Source organism: Desmodus rotundus, chromosome 10 (genome assembly GCF_022682495.2).
Source record: "Desmodus rotundus isolate HL8 chromosome 10, HLdesRot8A.1, whole genome shotgun sequence".
Classification (NCBI taxonomy): domain Eukaryota; kingdom Metazoa; phylum Chordata; class Mammalia; order Chiroptera; family Phyllostomidae; genus Desmodus; species Desmodus rotundus.
In genome coordinates this window covers 67,540,257-67,555,163 of record NC_071396.1, presented here as the reverse complement: position 1 = coordinate 67,555,163, position 14,907 = coordinate 67,540,257, and the positions used below count along the sequence as shown (strand labels likewise).

The following is a 14,907-nucleotide window of genomic DNA, read 5'->3' as shown; positions in this document are numbered from 1 at the left end:
GCTTCTCTGCCCGCCGTTCGTCCGGTTTATCAGTCTGGATGAATGATTATTTTCTGTTTCCTTGGTGTTGGTCCCCCTTGCTGTTCGATTCTCTGTCAGTTCTGGTTGTGCGAGGAGGCGCAGTGTGTCTACCTACGCCGCCATCTTGGTTCTCCCTGTCAGTTTGTTCTTAATTTCAATGTCTCTGGTTATATTTTGCTGGCTTGTTTGTTTTGTTGATTAGTTTCAACTTATAGGTGAGATCATATGGTATTTGTCTTTCACCGCCTGGCTTATTTCACTTAACATAACAGAGCACCACTGTTATGTTTTTGCTAAGCTGAAAAATGTCTAAATGATACACTATTAAAACGTTTAAGTTTGGTTTATACTTTATATAGAAACTAACTGTATAATTTTTCAAAGCAAGACATAGTTTAGCTGGTAGACTATCACCAGTTATATACGTGAAAAAAGAAATCATCTCTAAATCAACAGTAATTTAGGAAAAAAAATAAGTGGAAGCTTATGTTGTGATGACTTGTGTCATTCTGAGATTTAGAACAAAAACGAACTAGTTTCTAAAGATGCCGAGCAATAAAAATTCTGACATAGGAAATTAATCAGTCTCTTAAGAATGTTTTAAAAATTCTGTCACTCTCCATTGTTGTACTTGTGGCTCATTTCCTAAAATACAGTCATTAGTGTCATCAGACAGTTAAAAGAGCATGTTTGCTTTACTCTGTTTATTCTTCACTTATAAATTATAAAACACACACCTAGTATTCTTCAGCTAAGTCACTGAAGCTATTTGTTGAGATGAGTCACTGGAATATAGTCGGTTCTCACTAAAGCCTCATTTTTCCCATGAAAGGAGAGCACGTTACGTTTCCCAATAGAACCCCCAGGGTTTCTTCAGTTTTCCGTGAGTCTCTTCATTTCATCTTTCTCATATAACTGTGTCACAAAACTCTTCTTTGAAGAGTTATTAGTTGACAGTTCTAAAATCACAAATTTTATAACACTTCAGGTTGTAGTTATGTAAATGTTGCTAAATTTAATGGATCTGATTTGTTAGTTTTCTGATATTTTCTATCTGTGCTGAATACAGAATATGTGAAATCCAGCTAGTCTGTGAGGTTCTTGCTGGAGGAATCGGTCCAAGTTTTACTTTGTTCTCAAAATGCCCAGCACATGGGGGTGCTCACATGAGCCCTGCCGTGGCCAAAAGTGACGAGTTAGGTGGGTGAATCTATTGATCAGCTCAGTATTTTTGTGAATAATAAATAATGAAAATACCCATTCAGTTATGCTGTGAGTCACTAAATTGACAGTAGTTATTTAATGTGAATGTCTTACAGCAAGTATTTTATGAACATTTCAGGTATACGAACTGTGCTTATTAATAATTTTACAGCACTTAGATTGATGTAGAATTCCCTCCGGAAGAACAGAGTGCGTGTACTGACTAGTATGACTTGTAAAAAGTCCTATCTCAGGTGAGCCCATCAACTCTCTCCCAGTGAGAGCCCCAGTTGGGCTCTTTAGGAGTGAAGTGGTAGAGAATGATGTCAATTCTTTGGCCTCCTACTGTATTTTCATGAGCATAGTAGGAGCAAGGCAGAAATTAGCGCAGCTAACAAATGGCCTTGCCCAGTAATCCTTGAGAATGCACAAGAAAGACAAGAAGCCATAGGGCAAAATAGAAAGGGACATAAGACATTTAGGTGAAGAGACAAAATTTTTATTAGAGTTTTTTCTCTAGTGATTGCAAAATAAGCATTGTTTGTACTAGGGTGACATTTTCGAAAGGGACACAGAAGAGGCATTAGCTTAGGAAGGATGTATGACATCTGGTCCGCAGACATAAATGTGGCCATGGAGACAGCTGTTTGTTCAGGCTGAAATGGGTGCTAATAAGTATTTTTAAAGTGAGAGTGGCACCTCCCTGCAGAGGCTTTGTTCCCTTTGAGCTTTGGTGCCTGAGTTCATTTATTTCTCCACAGGTTTCATCTTCCCTGTTCCATGAGGTCTCACATCAGAAAATACATATTTTTAGGACCATTGTTACTACTGCCTGAGGAAGCAGGAGGAGGGTTGAAACCTGGTATCATGTTGTTTGAGGGATGAGATCAGTTTGAAATTACAGATTAAAAATGAAAAGCTTTCTTACTAAGAAGGCAGAGCACACTTTAGATCTCGCTGGTTTGGGTTATTGGGGAGGAGTTGCAGTATGGCCTTAAAGCACTCGTGGGATGTGGAGTCAAATTGGGGGTTGCACCCAGCATTCATTTACTTATTAACGTTGCAGAATGAAGTAGGGTAGAATAGGAAATGTGACTGTCACACAGGTGCACGTGGTAAGAAGTACAGTAACACATTTCTTTCATGAAAGTTCATGTCTGCATATGTGTGTATGTGAGTGTTATGTGTGCACATATAACATCATACATATATACTGACTTGCACGATACAATATATTTGGTATTATATGGACAAAATACTTGAAAAATACTGGTTTTAGAGAATTGCGTTTGGAGCTTAAATGTAAAAAATTCAAACCCCCTTTGCTCTATCAGATACTGTCATCGGGACCCTTTGGCGAGTCAATTTTTCTCTGTGTTTCTTCAGGTCATTCTTGTTTGGGAGACTTAATGAGATGGAGTATATGGAGCACCTGGCCTAGCCCCTGGGTGACACAGTTTACTTTCCTACGTTTTCCCTTCCCCTTAAAAACAGCCAAGCTATGCTGTGATTCCGCGTGCCCTGACCCACTGAGCTCTCTTCCTTTTCTCCTTGCCTGGAAGCCAGTTCTTTGCTGAACTCAGAGTCTCAGTGCTATCATTGCACTCACTCGTCATGATCGAGTTTGCCTCTTCTCTCTTTGTCCACTTGCCTCCTACACTTCATCTTCCTTTTCCTCTACCACTTTCTATCACAGCCAAAGGGCTTGGCTTTATAGCCATTAGCATTTGGTTAAGAAATGGAGAGTTCTCCCCCCCCCCCCATTTCTTTCTTTCAATTAACCTGTCGAGTGTTTCTCTTACACTGCTAAGAAAAAAGTATGTTTTTGAGTGCCAAGAATGCCATACCCCTGTAACTTTAAGACTGTGCCACTCAGTGTGGTGTGCAGATGAGAAGTGGTCCATGACCAGTACAGAAATTGAGAGCAACTCTTTAGAAATTTTTAGAGGAATTTGACAGAGTAGTTTTATGTTTATTTAATCTAGTAACAAATTTGTGCTTGCATTTTGCATGTTTTTTATTTCCTTTTTCTAAAAAACTGTGTTTATTGTGCTTTATATAAGCTTGGTCTGAGATGCATCAGAAATTTTAAAAACTGCTCCTTCATCATAGATTGTTTGAGAAGCACTACTCTAGATATGAGCGGTGTGTTTTGCTGGGTTAGAAGAAGCACAGATGAACATGTAAACTAGAGTCAGGATATCTGCTGACAAAGATGTAACTTGCAAACTTTGTGTGTGGCTTTTGGATCTTGAGTTCATAAATGTGAAGGTTATAGAGGGAAAGATGAAGATGAAACAGCCAAAGGGAGTGAAATGATCTGTGTGCTTTTATCAAAACTAAGAGGCTTAAACGGTGAGTTTTATAATGACCTTAAAGTTCATAAAATGCTTCTTCTCTGTCAGCCAAAGTATTTAACAACACACATAATTCTCTCTTCCTGCTGGAGGATGGCAAACACTCCCTTTGCTGTTGTTGTTTGCACAAAGTTTCTCCAGTGTAAGAAGAGAATTCGTACGGTTTCCTCAGCCTTTAAAAAGCTGGAGCCTCTACCACACCAATGCGAACATCAGTGATGGGGTAGAAGGGAATAACTATGTGTAGTGGTTGCTGCTGTTGCAAACAGTGACAGAAGTAGTCTAATCAAAAGCACTTGCCAATAGACATGATTAAGCTGAATTTAATTCACCCAAAGATTGAAGAATGCGAATATTGCATGCTGTCATAGCAGAGTTTTCCTTTTCAAAAAGATGAAAATAATTATTCTTAACAACCTTCCCAGTTTTCATGGAAAGACTGCCCTTTTGGAAGCCAACTCCATTACGTGCACCTTTCTCATTTGCCAGCGATGTTATCTTCTCTTCTTCCATACTAGTGATTTAAGAGAATTGTTATCTAAACACAAACAGAATTCCTGTGGTAATTTGAATTCTGATTTTTTTTATTTCTTTGCCCAGTTGGAATGTTCTTTGTAGGGGGCGGGAAGTTGAGGTAAGGAAATACTTACCAAGGGAGATCCAATTACTCTTTGAGAATTCATTTCTTCACAGTCAAAACATTGAAGTAGAAGGTGAAAATTAAACATTCAGCCATATAGGGATATTTTAAAAAAACAGGCTGTCTAATATAGAATATGAATGTTTTGAATTTTTAAAACATCCAGCTGGTGAGTTGACTTTACTTTCATAGCAAATAGGTGATAAATTCAAATAATTAAAAGACATCGCTTCCCTCCCACCTCCTATTCTGTATGTACAACTATGAATTTTCCCGAGGATTCTGGGTTGCTAGACTATGCTAACCATAAACGTTCACACTTTCTTCTGTAAACTCAGTACAAGAGAATGTTCACTGACATCAGAAAATGTTGGCTGAAATGTTACCTCCCATACTTTAAAACTATGAAGTAAATTCTCGTGGTCACGCAGAAATAAAGCTTCCCTTCCCAAAGCTTAAATGTAGGGATGAGATTGAGATCAATACTCATTTCATTCAGTTTTGTAATACTTTAATACTAGTGGTCTCTCTTATCGAGAAAGGGAACTTAAAAATTATCACTTGGGTGAAATGGGATAGGATCAGGAAGGTTGGGAAGTGGATAGATGGCCATCTATAGAGCTAACTGCTGAGGAATTGCAGAAAATTTAGAGAAGTCGTGCACTTAGGAGATATGAGGAAACAAAATAATCATAATGATAGTCACAAATGGTATTTGAGCTTATGCTGCATGGTGGGCATTGTCCAGGTACCTTTATAAGCATTGATTGTGGGAACTGCATAGAAATACCAGTTGGGAGACTTCGGAGGAATAAAAAAGGGGGACCTCTCAGGGGAACATCCCAAGGAACAGGTTTACAGTGAAGAGAGACTTTTCCTCTAAAACATTGTGTGTGTGGACATCAGAATGATGCTCAGTTGGTTTCTGGACAGTGGGAAGAAGGATAACTTGCCTGTGACTGTGGAGGCAGCCCAGATGGATTGCTTTCGGAGGGCCAGAACAAGTGAAAGAGGAAGACAGTGTACATAGAGCAGACATTTCCACCAATACTACACATGTGTAATTGGAACATCTTTGACTAATTTCACAAAATCACACACAATGATAGATCTTGTTTGAAAAATGGGGTTGAGGCAGACCACTCACAGTCTAAGCACTTCTGTAGCCAGAGAACCAATAAAAACAGTGACAACCCTACTCAAATCAAAACACTGACGCCGTAACTCCCACTTGGCATTTACAATCCCTGTGAATCCATCTTAGCCCTGTACCCCAGGGCTCCCGCCTCCTGTTCCTCACTAGCTGGTCCTCAACGTCATTCCCTTCTAATGGAGACCACTTTCTCTGCCAACTTAAAAACATGATCTGGGGCTTGTCTTCCTCAGTGCATGTTCTTTCCTTTTCCACTCAGGACTAGGGCAGAAGCTCCATAGTTCCTTTATCTGTTCCTGCAGTGTCCCAGACAGCTTAAGAAGGGAGAAAGAGGAACGGCTCTGAAAACACGGAACAACTTCTTGCCACTTCTTAGACTAAGCAAAGACACATCTGCAGGATCTTGAGCTTTGTTTAATAGCTATCATGTAGCCTTTTGTTTAAGAAAAAAAGTCGCCCCATCATTCTAAAACTTTAATGTCCAAAAAAATAAAATCACACATGAGCCAAAGAGACTACTGTGTTATCTGGATGTCACTCCCCGTTTTGCTAATCCTGTTTGAGCTGATCAGTATTACAGAAGCATGCCATGCAACAAAACAGACCGAATTCTGCCTCAAGAAGGGGGAAAAAAGGAAAATGGAGTATAAAAATTAGAATCATTTACATATGTAACTTAGAATGTCTCTTTGACCTCAACATAAATAATTCTGTATATTTTGCCCCACCTGGTTCAGTGGATTGAGTGCTGCTGGCTTGTGAAGCAAGGGGTCGCTGGTTCAATTCCCAGTCAGGGCACATGGCTGGGTTGCGGGCCAGGTCCTCAGTTGGGGTCACACAAGAGGCAACCACACACTGATGTTTCTGTACCTCTCTTTCTCCTTCTTTTACCCCTCTCTAAAAATAAATAAATAAAATCTTTTTTTAAAAAAGAATTCCATATATTTTTAACAGCTCAGAAAGCTGACAGAGCATTTTGTGCTGGGATGGAGCATTGAAGTATTAGAGGATAGATAAACAGTATTTTATGGAATTTTGATCATTTCCTGAAGAGTGTGGTGGGAAGTTACCAAGTTTATACCAGCCTGTGAAAAGGGACTCATGTGTTTCAGCTTCACCCAAGCATCCAAACTAGACTTCACAGGACTCGGGAAACACAGACTTTTGCCATCCTTCACATACATGAATTCAGGTCTCGGGGATTCAGAGTTGGCCTCAAGGCCGTGTCATGCCTCAGTATACACGGTAGCTATATTGCAGGTAATAGTCCCAAATGATTATATATGGGGGGGAAACTGCTTATGTTTTACTAAGAGCAGTAGAGTACAATTTTAACTAATGTTATAAACACCAAAAGCCTGCTTTAGATTTCTTATGGAGTTGGTCAACCCTGTGTAATTTTGAAGCTTTTTTTTTTTTCCCCACATTTTGTAGTATACAGCTAACCCAAATCATTTCAATGGCATTCTCTTGCCACTTGTTCCATTTCTCTGTTCCCAACTCTTTCTTAAATCACATTTCAGTTTTTCCTTATTACTGGAATGTATGTTCCACAGATAACCCTTCCCTTCTGGCTTGGCTTTCATATTTACAGGTGCATAACATTCATCTCTTGAAAAATCGCTCCATTTTCAAATAGCTGCCGTACTTTCCCTGTACTGTTGTGAAGGGGGTTGTTTTCATATATGCTCAAACCGCACACAGAGAAGCGCGGGGTGGTTGGAGTGTGGCAGGATGAGAAACGGGCTGAAACTCCAAGGCTCCAAGTTCTGGTTTTGCCACTAACTCATCCTAAAGTCTGGATAAGCTGCTTCCTAATCGCTCTGTGAGACAATTCCTATTTATCTTAAATGGTGCTAACACTAGCTCACCTCATGTAGGGACACTGTGAGGAGAACAGCCATAAGCAAACATTTTCTAATACTGCTTCCTTTATAATAGCCTATTAATTTATAAAGAAATTATCTACATTTGTTTTCTTACTTGGTCCTGATAACCCTCTGGGAAAGGTAGTCTTCTCATTTTGCTGTTTAGGAAATCACAGCTTGTAGGCAGGATAAAAATTCCACACTTTTTCTAGTATTATGTATGTATGTTTATACATGTGCTTGATGTAAACTAAATATAAATATGTGTGTATACACACACACATACACATACAAATGTACATACATATAGCTCCTTGAAAATTACGGTTCACAAGAGGAGAGTTTTAAAAGGAATAGTCAAGGGTAATAGTCTCCTCACCTACTAGAAATCATTAGCTTAACCTGAGTAGTATATTACTTGTCATATTTTTACTCCAAGTTTAGCTGTTTCCCTCAAGAGAGTCAGTACGTTTTTCCCTCTGCTAAAGAGGACTTATAATGACATATTTTCCCTTTCATTTTGGAACATTTTGATTTTATCTTTCTTTACATGATATATAAAATTCATATAGTTATTTTAGTTGCCATTTCTGTGGATCTTAAACTTGGGGATGACCCAGGAGGCACAGTTAATGTTAGAGTATCTGCTAAGCTTGACTCCACGTGGGAACATTTCCATGGGTGGGTTAGTGGCATGGACGTAAAGACAGGAAAAAAGCTCCTGGACGCTTTTGAAAATGACCATCCCGCAGTTGGAGCAAAGCTTCCTCAGTGTGCCCCGTCGGGAGAACACTCCCACTATCAAGAAGTCAGCTGTCATAGCAATGGGGGAGGAGTGATTGGGCTGAACTGCAAGAGTTCTATTACATCGACGATGAGGAACATCATAGGGCTAATAAAGCTTTCTGAGATTCCCCTTATCAGACCAATCTGTTATCTTTCTCTAGGTCATGTGAAAATCTGAAAGTGGATCTGATTGCCAAATGGCGGTACCATTATAACACAGTGCTCTTCAGTAGAACTTTTTGAGATAATGGAAAGGTTCAATAGTTCTGCTGCCCAGTATGGGACAACTGGCCACATGCGGCTATTGAAGACTTGAAATGTGGTCAGTGTGACTGAGGAACTAAACTTTTAATGTTACGGAATTTTAATTAATTTTAATTTAAATAGCCACCTTTGGCTAGTGACTACCAGAGTGTTCAGTGCTTGCCTGCCAATTTTGCATATTTCTGTTACTTAGGAGAACAATCGCAGTAACACCAAAGGAATTTCCCATTCACTGATCTTGAGAATATTTTGGGGTGCAAGTGTATGAAAGCGATGGGATTTTCAAAGCCTAAGTATCTGTGGAATTTCAAGGTCAACCCATATAATGACGGTGCCTTTTCAGAAGTGACCAGAAAGCTTGTTTCAGACAGTGACTCTTCTTCTTCTTTTCACAGGTTCTTTCATGTTGGTGAACACATCCGGGAGACCTGAGGGGCAGAGAGCCCAACTCCTCCTACCTCAACTTAAAGAAAATGATACTCACTGCATCGATTTTCACTATTTTGTGTCCAGCAAGAGTAATTCTGCTCCTGGGTTACTCAATGTCTACGTGAAGGTCAATAACGGGCCTTTGGGGAATCCTATCTGGAATGTATCTGGAGACCCAACACGTACATGGAACAGGGCAGAACTGGCCATTAGTACTTTTTGGCCTAACTTCTATCAGGTATGCTCTTTGTTTTCATTTCATGTTGTGATGCACCCTCTAACTTCTAAAGATCTAGTTTCCTATTGCATAAACAGAATGTGTAAGAAGTGTTGGTATTTTTTATACCAATGTAAGGAATGTTTAGGCTATTTGAAAGCAAGTGTTTTTAGGCTTTGTTTGTAATTTTACCCTTAGAAAGGAGTAAAAGACACAATTCAAACGTGTTTATGTGTATGTTGTTATTAGAAAAAAGAAAGCAGTAACCTTGCTGTGGGGCAGGAAGTGCTATCTGCAAGGGTATTTTACTTTCTATATTAAGTAAGCACAAGTCTCACCCAGGGAGTCCTGGCACTCCATTCTAAAAGAAAAAGCCCCTTCTTCCATCAGTGGATCTCAGGAGTAGATGAGTCATTGAGAAGTGGAGTCAGCTCCCACTGCACAAGCAATGGGAAGAGATACCCTGTGTAGCCCAAGTCCTCGCCATGCAAGGGCTGCTGTCCTTGCTGCTGTCATTGGGAATGTTCTCTTGAGACCCACACTGCCCACACTGCCCACTCTGAGTCCTCATTTAAAGTAACAAAGGAGAAGGTCCAAGAGAATTAAGAAGTGGTGCAAAAGAAATCTTCCTGTCACATCCTGGTTGTTGCAGAGTTTCTGTAATGCAAAAGCATCCTGACTTGGGGCAAAGTGGGAAATTAGTGACAATGGCATTTGGTGCTCTTTCTCCTTTTGTCTACAGCACCTTTAAAAATAACTTTATTTTTAAAAACAACTCAATTTGTAGCTAAAAGGATGCATTAAGAGGATTGTGATAGTTTGCTTTCTCTTAATTCCTTTGGCTCACTCAGGAGCCAAATGGAACATGTTTCGAACCAAGGTCATCTACCTCTTGTGTTTAATTGACGTGCTCAGCTAGACTCAGGAGGGAAAAGTGGGTCTTCTTCAGGACTGCTTGCCCCCTGAAGGTGTGAATGGCACCCAGGAATCCAGTCTACAGGTTTGATGTTTATTAGGAAGAAGCATCAATGGGAGTATATGGGCTGTAAATTCCTTGCTTTATTTATTTTTGTACCCTCATACCTATACAACGGCTGGTATATAATGAGTGTTAAATGTTTCTTTTTTTAAATATAATTTATTGATTATGCTATTACAATTGTCCCATTTCCCCCCCTTCACTCCCCTCCATCTTGCACACCCCCTCCCACCCACATTCCCCCCTATAGTTCATGTCCATGGGTCATACTTATAAGTTCCTTGGCTTCTACATTTCCTATACTATTCTTACCCTCCCCCTGTCTATTTTCTACCTACCATTTATGCTACTTACTCTATGTACCTTTCCCCCCTCTCTCCCCCTCCCACTCCCCTGTTGATAACCCTCCATGTGATCTCCATTTCTGTGATTCTTTTCCTGTTCTAGTTGTTTGTTTAGTTTGCTTTTGTTTTTGTTTTAGGTGTGGTTGTTAATAACTGTGAGTTTGCTGTCATTTTACTGTTCATATTTTTTATCTTCTTTTTCTTCAATGAATCCCGTTAACATTTCATATAATAAGGGCTTGGTGATGATGAACTCCTTTAACTTGACCTTATCTGAGAAGCACTTTATCTGCCCTTCCATTCTAAATGATAGCTTTGTTTGATAGAGCAATCTTGGATGTAGGTCCTTGCCTTTCATGATGTGGAATACTTCTTTCCATCCCCTTCTTGCCTGTAAGGTCTCTTTTGAGAAATCATCTGACAATGTTATGGGAACTCCTTTGTAGGAAACTCTCTCCTTTTCTCTTGCTGCTTCTAAGATTCTCTCCTTATTTTTAGTCTTGGATAATGTAATGATGATGTGCCTTGGTGTGTTCCTCCTTGGGTCCAGCTTCTTTGGGACTCTCTGAGCTTCCTGGACTTCCCAGAAGTCTATTTCCTTTGCCAGATTAGGGAAGTTCTCCTTCATCATTTGTTCAAATAAGTTTTCAAATTTTGTTCTTCCTCTTCTCCTGGCACCCCTATAATTTGGATGTTGTAATGTTTCAAGATGTCCTGGAGGTTCCTAAGCCTTTCCTCATTTTTTTCAATTCTTGTTTCTTCATTCTTTTCTGGTTGGATGTTTCTTTCTTCTTTCTGGTCCACACCGTTGATTTGAGTCCCAGTTTTCTTCCCATCACTATTGGTTCCCTGTACATTTTCCTTTGTTTCTCTTAGCATAGCCTTCATTTTTTCATCTAATTTGTGACCAAATTCAACCAATTCTGTGAGCATCCAGATTACCAGTGTTTTGAACTGTGCATCTGCTAGGTTGGCTATCTCTTCTTTGCTTAGTTGTATTTTTTCTGGAGCTTTGATCTGTTCTCTGTTCTTTCACTTGGGCCTTTTTTTTTGTCTTGGTGCACCAGTTGTGTAAAGGGGAGGAGCCTTAGGTGTTCACCAGGGTGATGCTGGTCGCTGTGCTGTGAGGCTGTATGTGGGGGAGGGGCCGAGAGGAAGCAATAGTGCTTACTCCACTCTCTGCCAGAGTTCAGTCACTCTCTCCACTACCCACAATCAAATTGTGCCCTTCTGGTGCTGCTTCCCACCAAGTGGGTGGGCTTGTGCACATTCTAGGCCCCTGTGGGTCTCTCCAACAAACTCTCCTGTGAGGCTGGGAGCTTCTCCTGCTGCCGCCTCAACCCCCACAGGTGTTTTCAACCAGTGGTTTGAGGGTGCTGGAGCCCTGGGTTGTGGGTCTGTCACCTGGTCCACCAGCTGCTGCCTCACTGGCCAGCCACGGCCTTGCCCACCCTGCTCCACAATCCTACCACCTCGCTGGGTCCTCCAGCCGCCGTCTTGCCGCGAGTGTTGTCTGTCCCAGCTGCCTGTCTCTGTCCCTCCTACTGGTCTGGATGAATGTTTCTTCTTTATCTCCTTGGTTGTTGCGGACTTCCATGCAGTTCTATTTTATGTCAGTTCTGGTTGTTTTTTGTTTTTAAATTGTTGTTGTCCTTCTTTTGGTTGTACGAGGAGGCACAGTGTGTCTACCTGCACCTACATATTGGATGAAAGTCTCTAATGAGTGATAAATGTTTCTTAAGTGGAAATGAAGGGGTAGTGAAAGCTGTAATTCTCATGTGAATTGTTATAAATCTTTATTTAATAGAGTATACTTTGGCAATATATTTTAAAGGTGTTAAATTTTAGACATGTCTAAGTTTAGTAATCTGTTGTTAGGAATTCATCCTGTGGAAACAATGAAGAGTGGTTGCAAATAATTAACTGCAAGGATATTCATGGCAGTTTATTTATAATAATTGAAAAATTAGAAAGAGTATTATTTCTAACAGTAGATGATTAGTTAATATATTGCTACCTCAATAAAGAAATTTATTTTGCAACTATTAAGAATAATGTTGTGGAGAACCATTTAATGATGAATTTAAGCTTATGTTGTTAAGTGAAAAAAATCTGTATAAAGCCATATGTTAAATCCCATTCTTTAAATTAAGTATACATATTCTACAGTATATGCTGAAATAAATATATTTAAAAATGGTATCTCCCATCACTTCTCGGCCTTTTGGCTAAGATCAAGTGTAAAAATGGTATCTCCCCAGCTAATGATCTGATTTTTTTTCTTTCTTTCATCTGCCATATTCTAAAATTTCCCCAATGTACATGTCTTGTTTTTACTTATAAAATAAAAAAGAGTAAAAACTATTTTTTCTCCCAGAGGAAAATATGCTATTTAATGAATAACCTTATTTTTATATGTCTGTAGTATAATTCAAAAATACGGCCCCTGGGGTAAAGTTTCGTCTTTGATAGATTAAAATGGAAGCAGGGGAGGTGGGTTTGGTGAGGCTAGGCTTTAAAGGGCTTTTGTATGGTAGACTAGGCTAAGCAGCTGAATGTTTTTAGTAACTTCTTTTGGAGGAAACTTTCCAAAAGTAGATAAGGCATAGTACTGTGACATTCCCTACCACTAGCCCACTGGAACTTGTAATAAACTCTTTCTTAGGCTGTGCTGGGTAGAGGCCAGTAGGACACAATTCTAGACGATATCAGAGGGTATGTCCTGCTCGCCTGTGCCCTGATTTGCTCCTCTTTCTTTTTGGTGAGGGCCCTCTTTCTGACTTACAGGTGGCTGCTTCCTCATCTTCAGACCATATGTGTGCTCATATGGTCTTTCCTCCACATGTGGAAAGAGAGAGTGTGCCCTGGTCTCTTTTTCTCTTATTATACTACACTAATCTCATTAGGAGGGCTCCATGTTCATGACCTCTTATAAACTTAATTACTTCCTAAGGCTCCATCTCAAAATACCATCACATTGGGGTTTATGGTTTTAACATATAAATTTGGGGAGGTGGTTACCACATGCAGTCCATAGCAGCCTTTCATACACCTAACTCAGACCACCAAAATTAAAGGAATGATTTAATTTATAAAGTCTTAGATTAGCCTTTCAAAAGGAATTATCAACTATATTAAAATAAAGTAGTACTGTATAGCAAACCATTGTCATTTTCAATGAAATCTTTTTTATTGATCTCTTTTTTATTGTTTTTCCTTACAGTTATCCCCATTTTTCCCCTATTACTCTCCCCTGCCCTACTCACCCTCTACCTCCCACATTCAGTACTCCCCCCCTTGTCTTTATCCATGGGTCCTTTATACACGTTCCTTGACTTGACCCTTCCCCTTCTTTCCCTGGCTATCCCTCTCCCCTCTGGTTATTGTCAGTTTGCTCTTTATTTCAATGTCTCTGGTTATATTTTGCTAACTTGTTTGTTTTGTTGATTAGGTTCCACTTATAGGTAAGATCATATGGTATTTGTCTTTTACCGCCTGGCTTATTTCATTTAGCATAATACTCTCCGGTTCCATCCATGCTGTCACAAAGGGTAGGAGTTCTTTCTTTCCTTCTGCTGCATAGTACTCCATTGTGTAAAAGTACTACAGTTTATTGATGCACTCATTTACTGATGGACACTTAGGTTGTTTCCAGCACTTGGCTATTGTAAATAATGCAGATTTGAATATTGGGATACATAGGTTTTTTTGAATTGGTGTTTCAGGATTCTTAGGGTATAATCGCAGCAGTGGAATTACTGTGTCAAAAGGCAGTTCCATTTTTACTTCTTTGAGGAAATTCTATACTGTTTTCCATGGTGGCTGTACCAGTCTGCATTCCCACCATCAGTGCACTAGGGGTGCCTTTTCTCCACAACCTCACCAGCACTTGCTGTTTGTTGATTTGTTAATGTTGGCCATTCTGATCGGTGTGAAGTGGTATCTCATTGTGGTTTTAATATGCATCTCTCTGATGGCTAGTGATGCTGAGCAACTTTTCATATGTCTCTGGGCCCTATGTATGTCCTCCTTGAAGTGTCTGTTCAGGTCCTTTGCCCATTTTTAATTGGGTTACTTGTCTTCCTGGAGTGGAGTTGTGTAAGTTCTTTATGTATTTTGGAGATCAAACCTTTGTCTGAGCTATCATTCGCAAATATGTTTCCCATACGGTTGGTTCCCTTTTCACCTTACTAGTGTTTTCTTTAGCTGTGTGGAAGCTTTTAATTTGATGAAGTCCCATTTCTTTATTCTTTCCTTTATATCACTTGTTTTTGGAGATATATTGGTAAAATTATTGCTGAATTGAATATCTGAGATTTTACTGCCTGTGTTGTCCTCTAGGATTTTTATGTTGTCATGACTTATATTTAAGTCTTTTTATCCATCTTGAGTTTATTTTTGTGTATAGTGTAAGTTGGTGGTCGAGTTTCACTTTTTTACATGTAGCTGTCTGGATCTCCCAACACCATTTGTTGAAGAGGCTATTTTTATTCTATTTTATGCTCCTTCCTCCTTTGTTGAATATTAATTGACCATAGAGAAATAGGTTTATTTCTGGGCTCTGTATTCTGTTCCATTAATCTATGTGTCTATTCTTATGCCAGTACCAGACTGTTTTGATCACCATGGCTTTGTAATATAGTTTC

At 39.6% G+C, this 14,907-nt stretch overlaps 1 protein-coding gene across 2 annotated transcripts in view; it reads left to right on the top strand.

The window, feature by feature from the left end:
• PTPRM (protein tyrosine phosphatase receptor type M) overlaps positions 1 to 14,907 on the top strand; it is a 788,021-nt gene that overhangs the window by 281,767 nt on the left and 491,347 nt on the right. For both annotated transcript variants that reach the window (XM_045187759.2, XM_024580360.4), the window contains exon 3: positions 8,688 to 8,959. In XM_045187759.2, the coding sequence (XP_045043694.1) occupies positions 8,688 to 8,959 (272 nt within the window). The remainder of the gene's footprint in view (positions 1 to 8,687; positions 8,960 to 14,907) is intronic.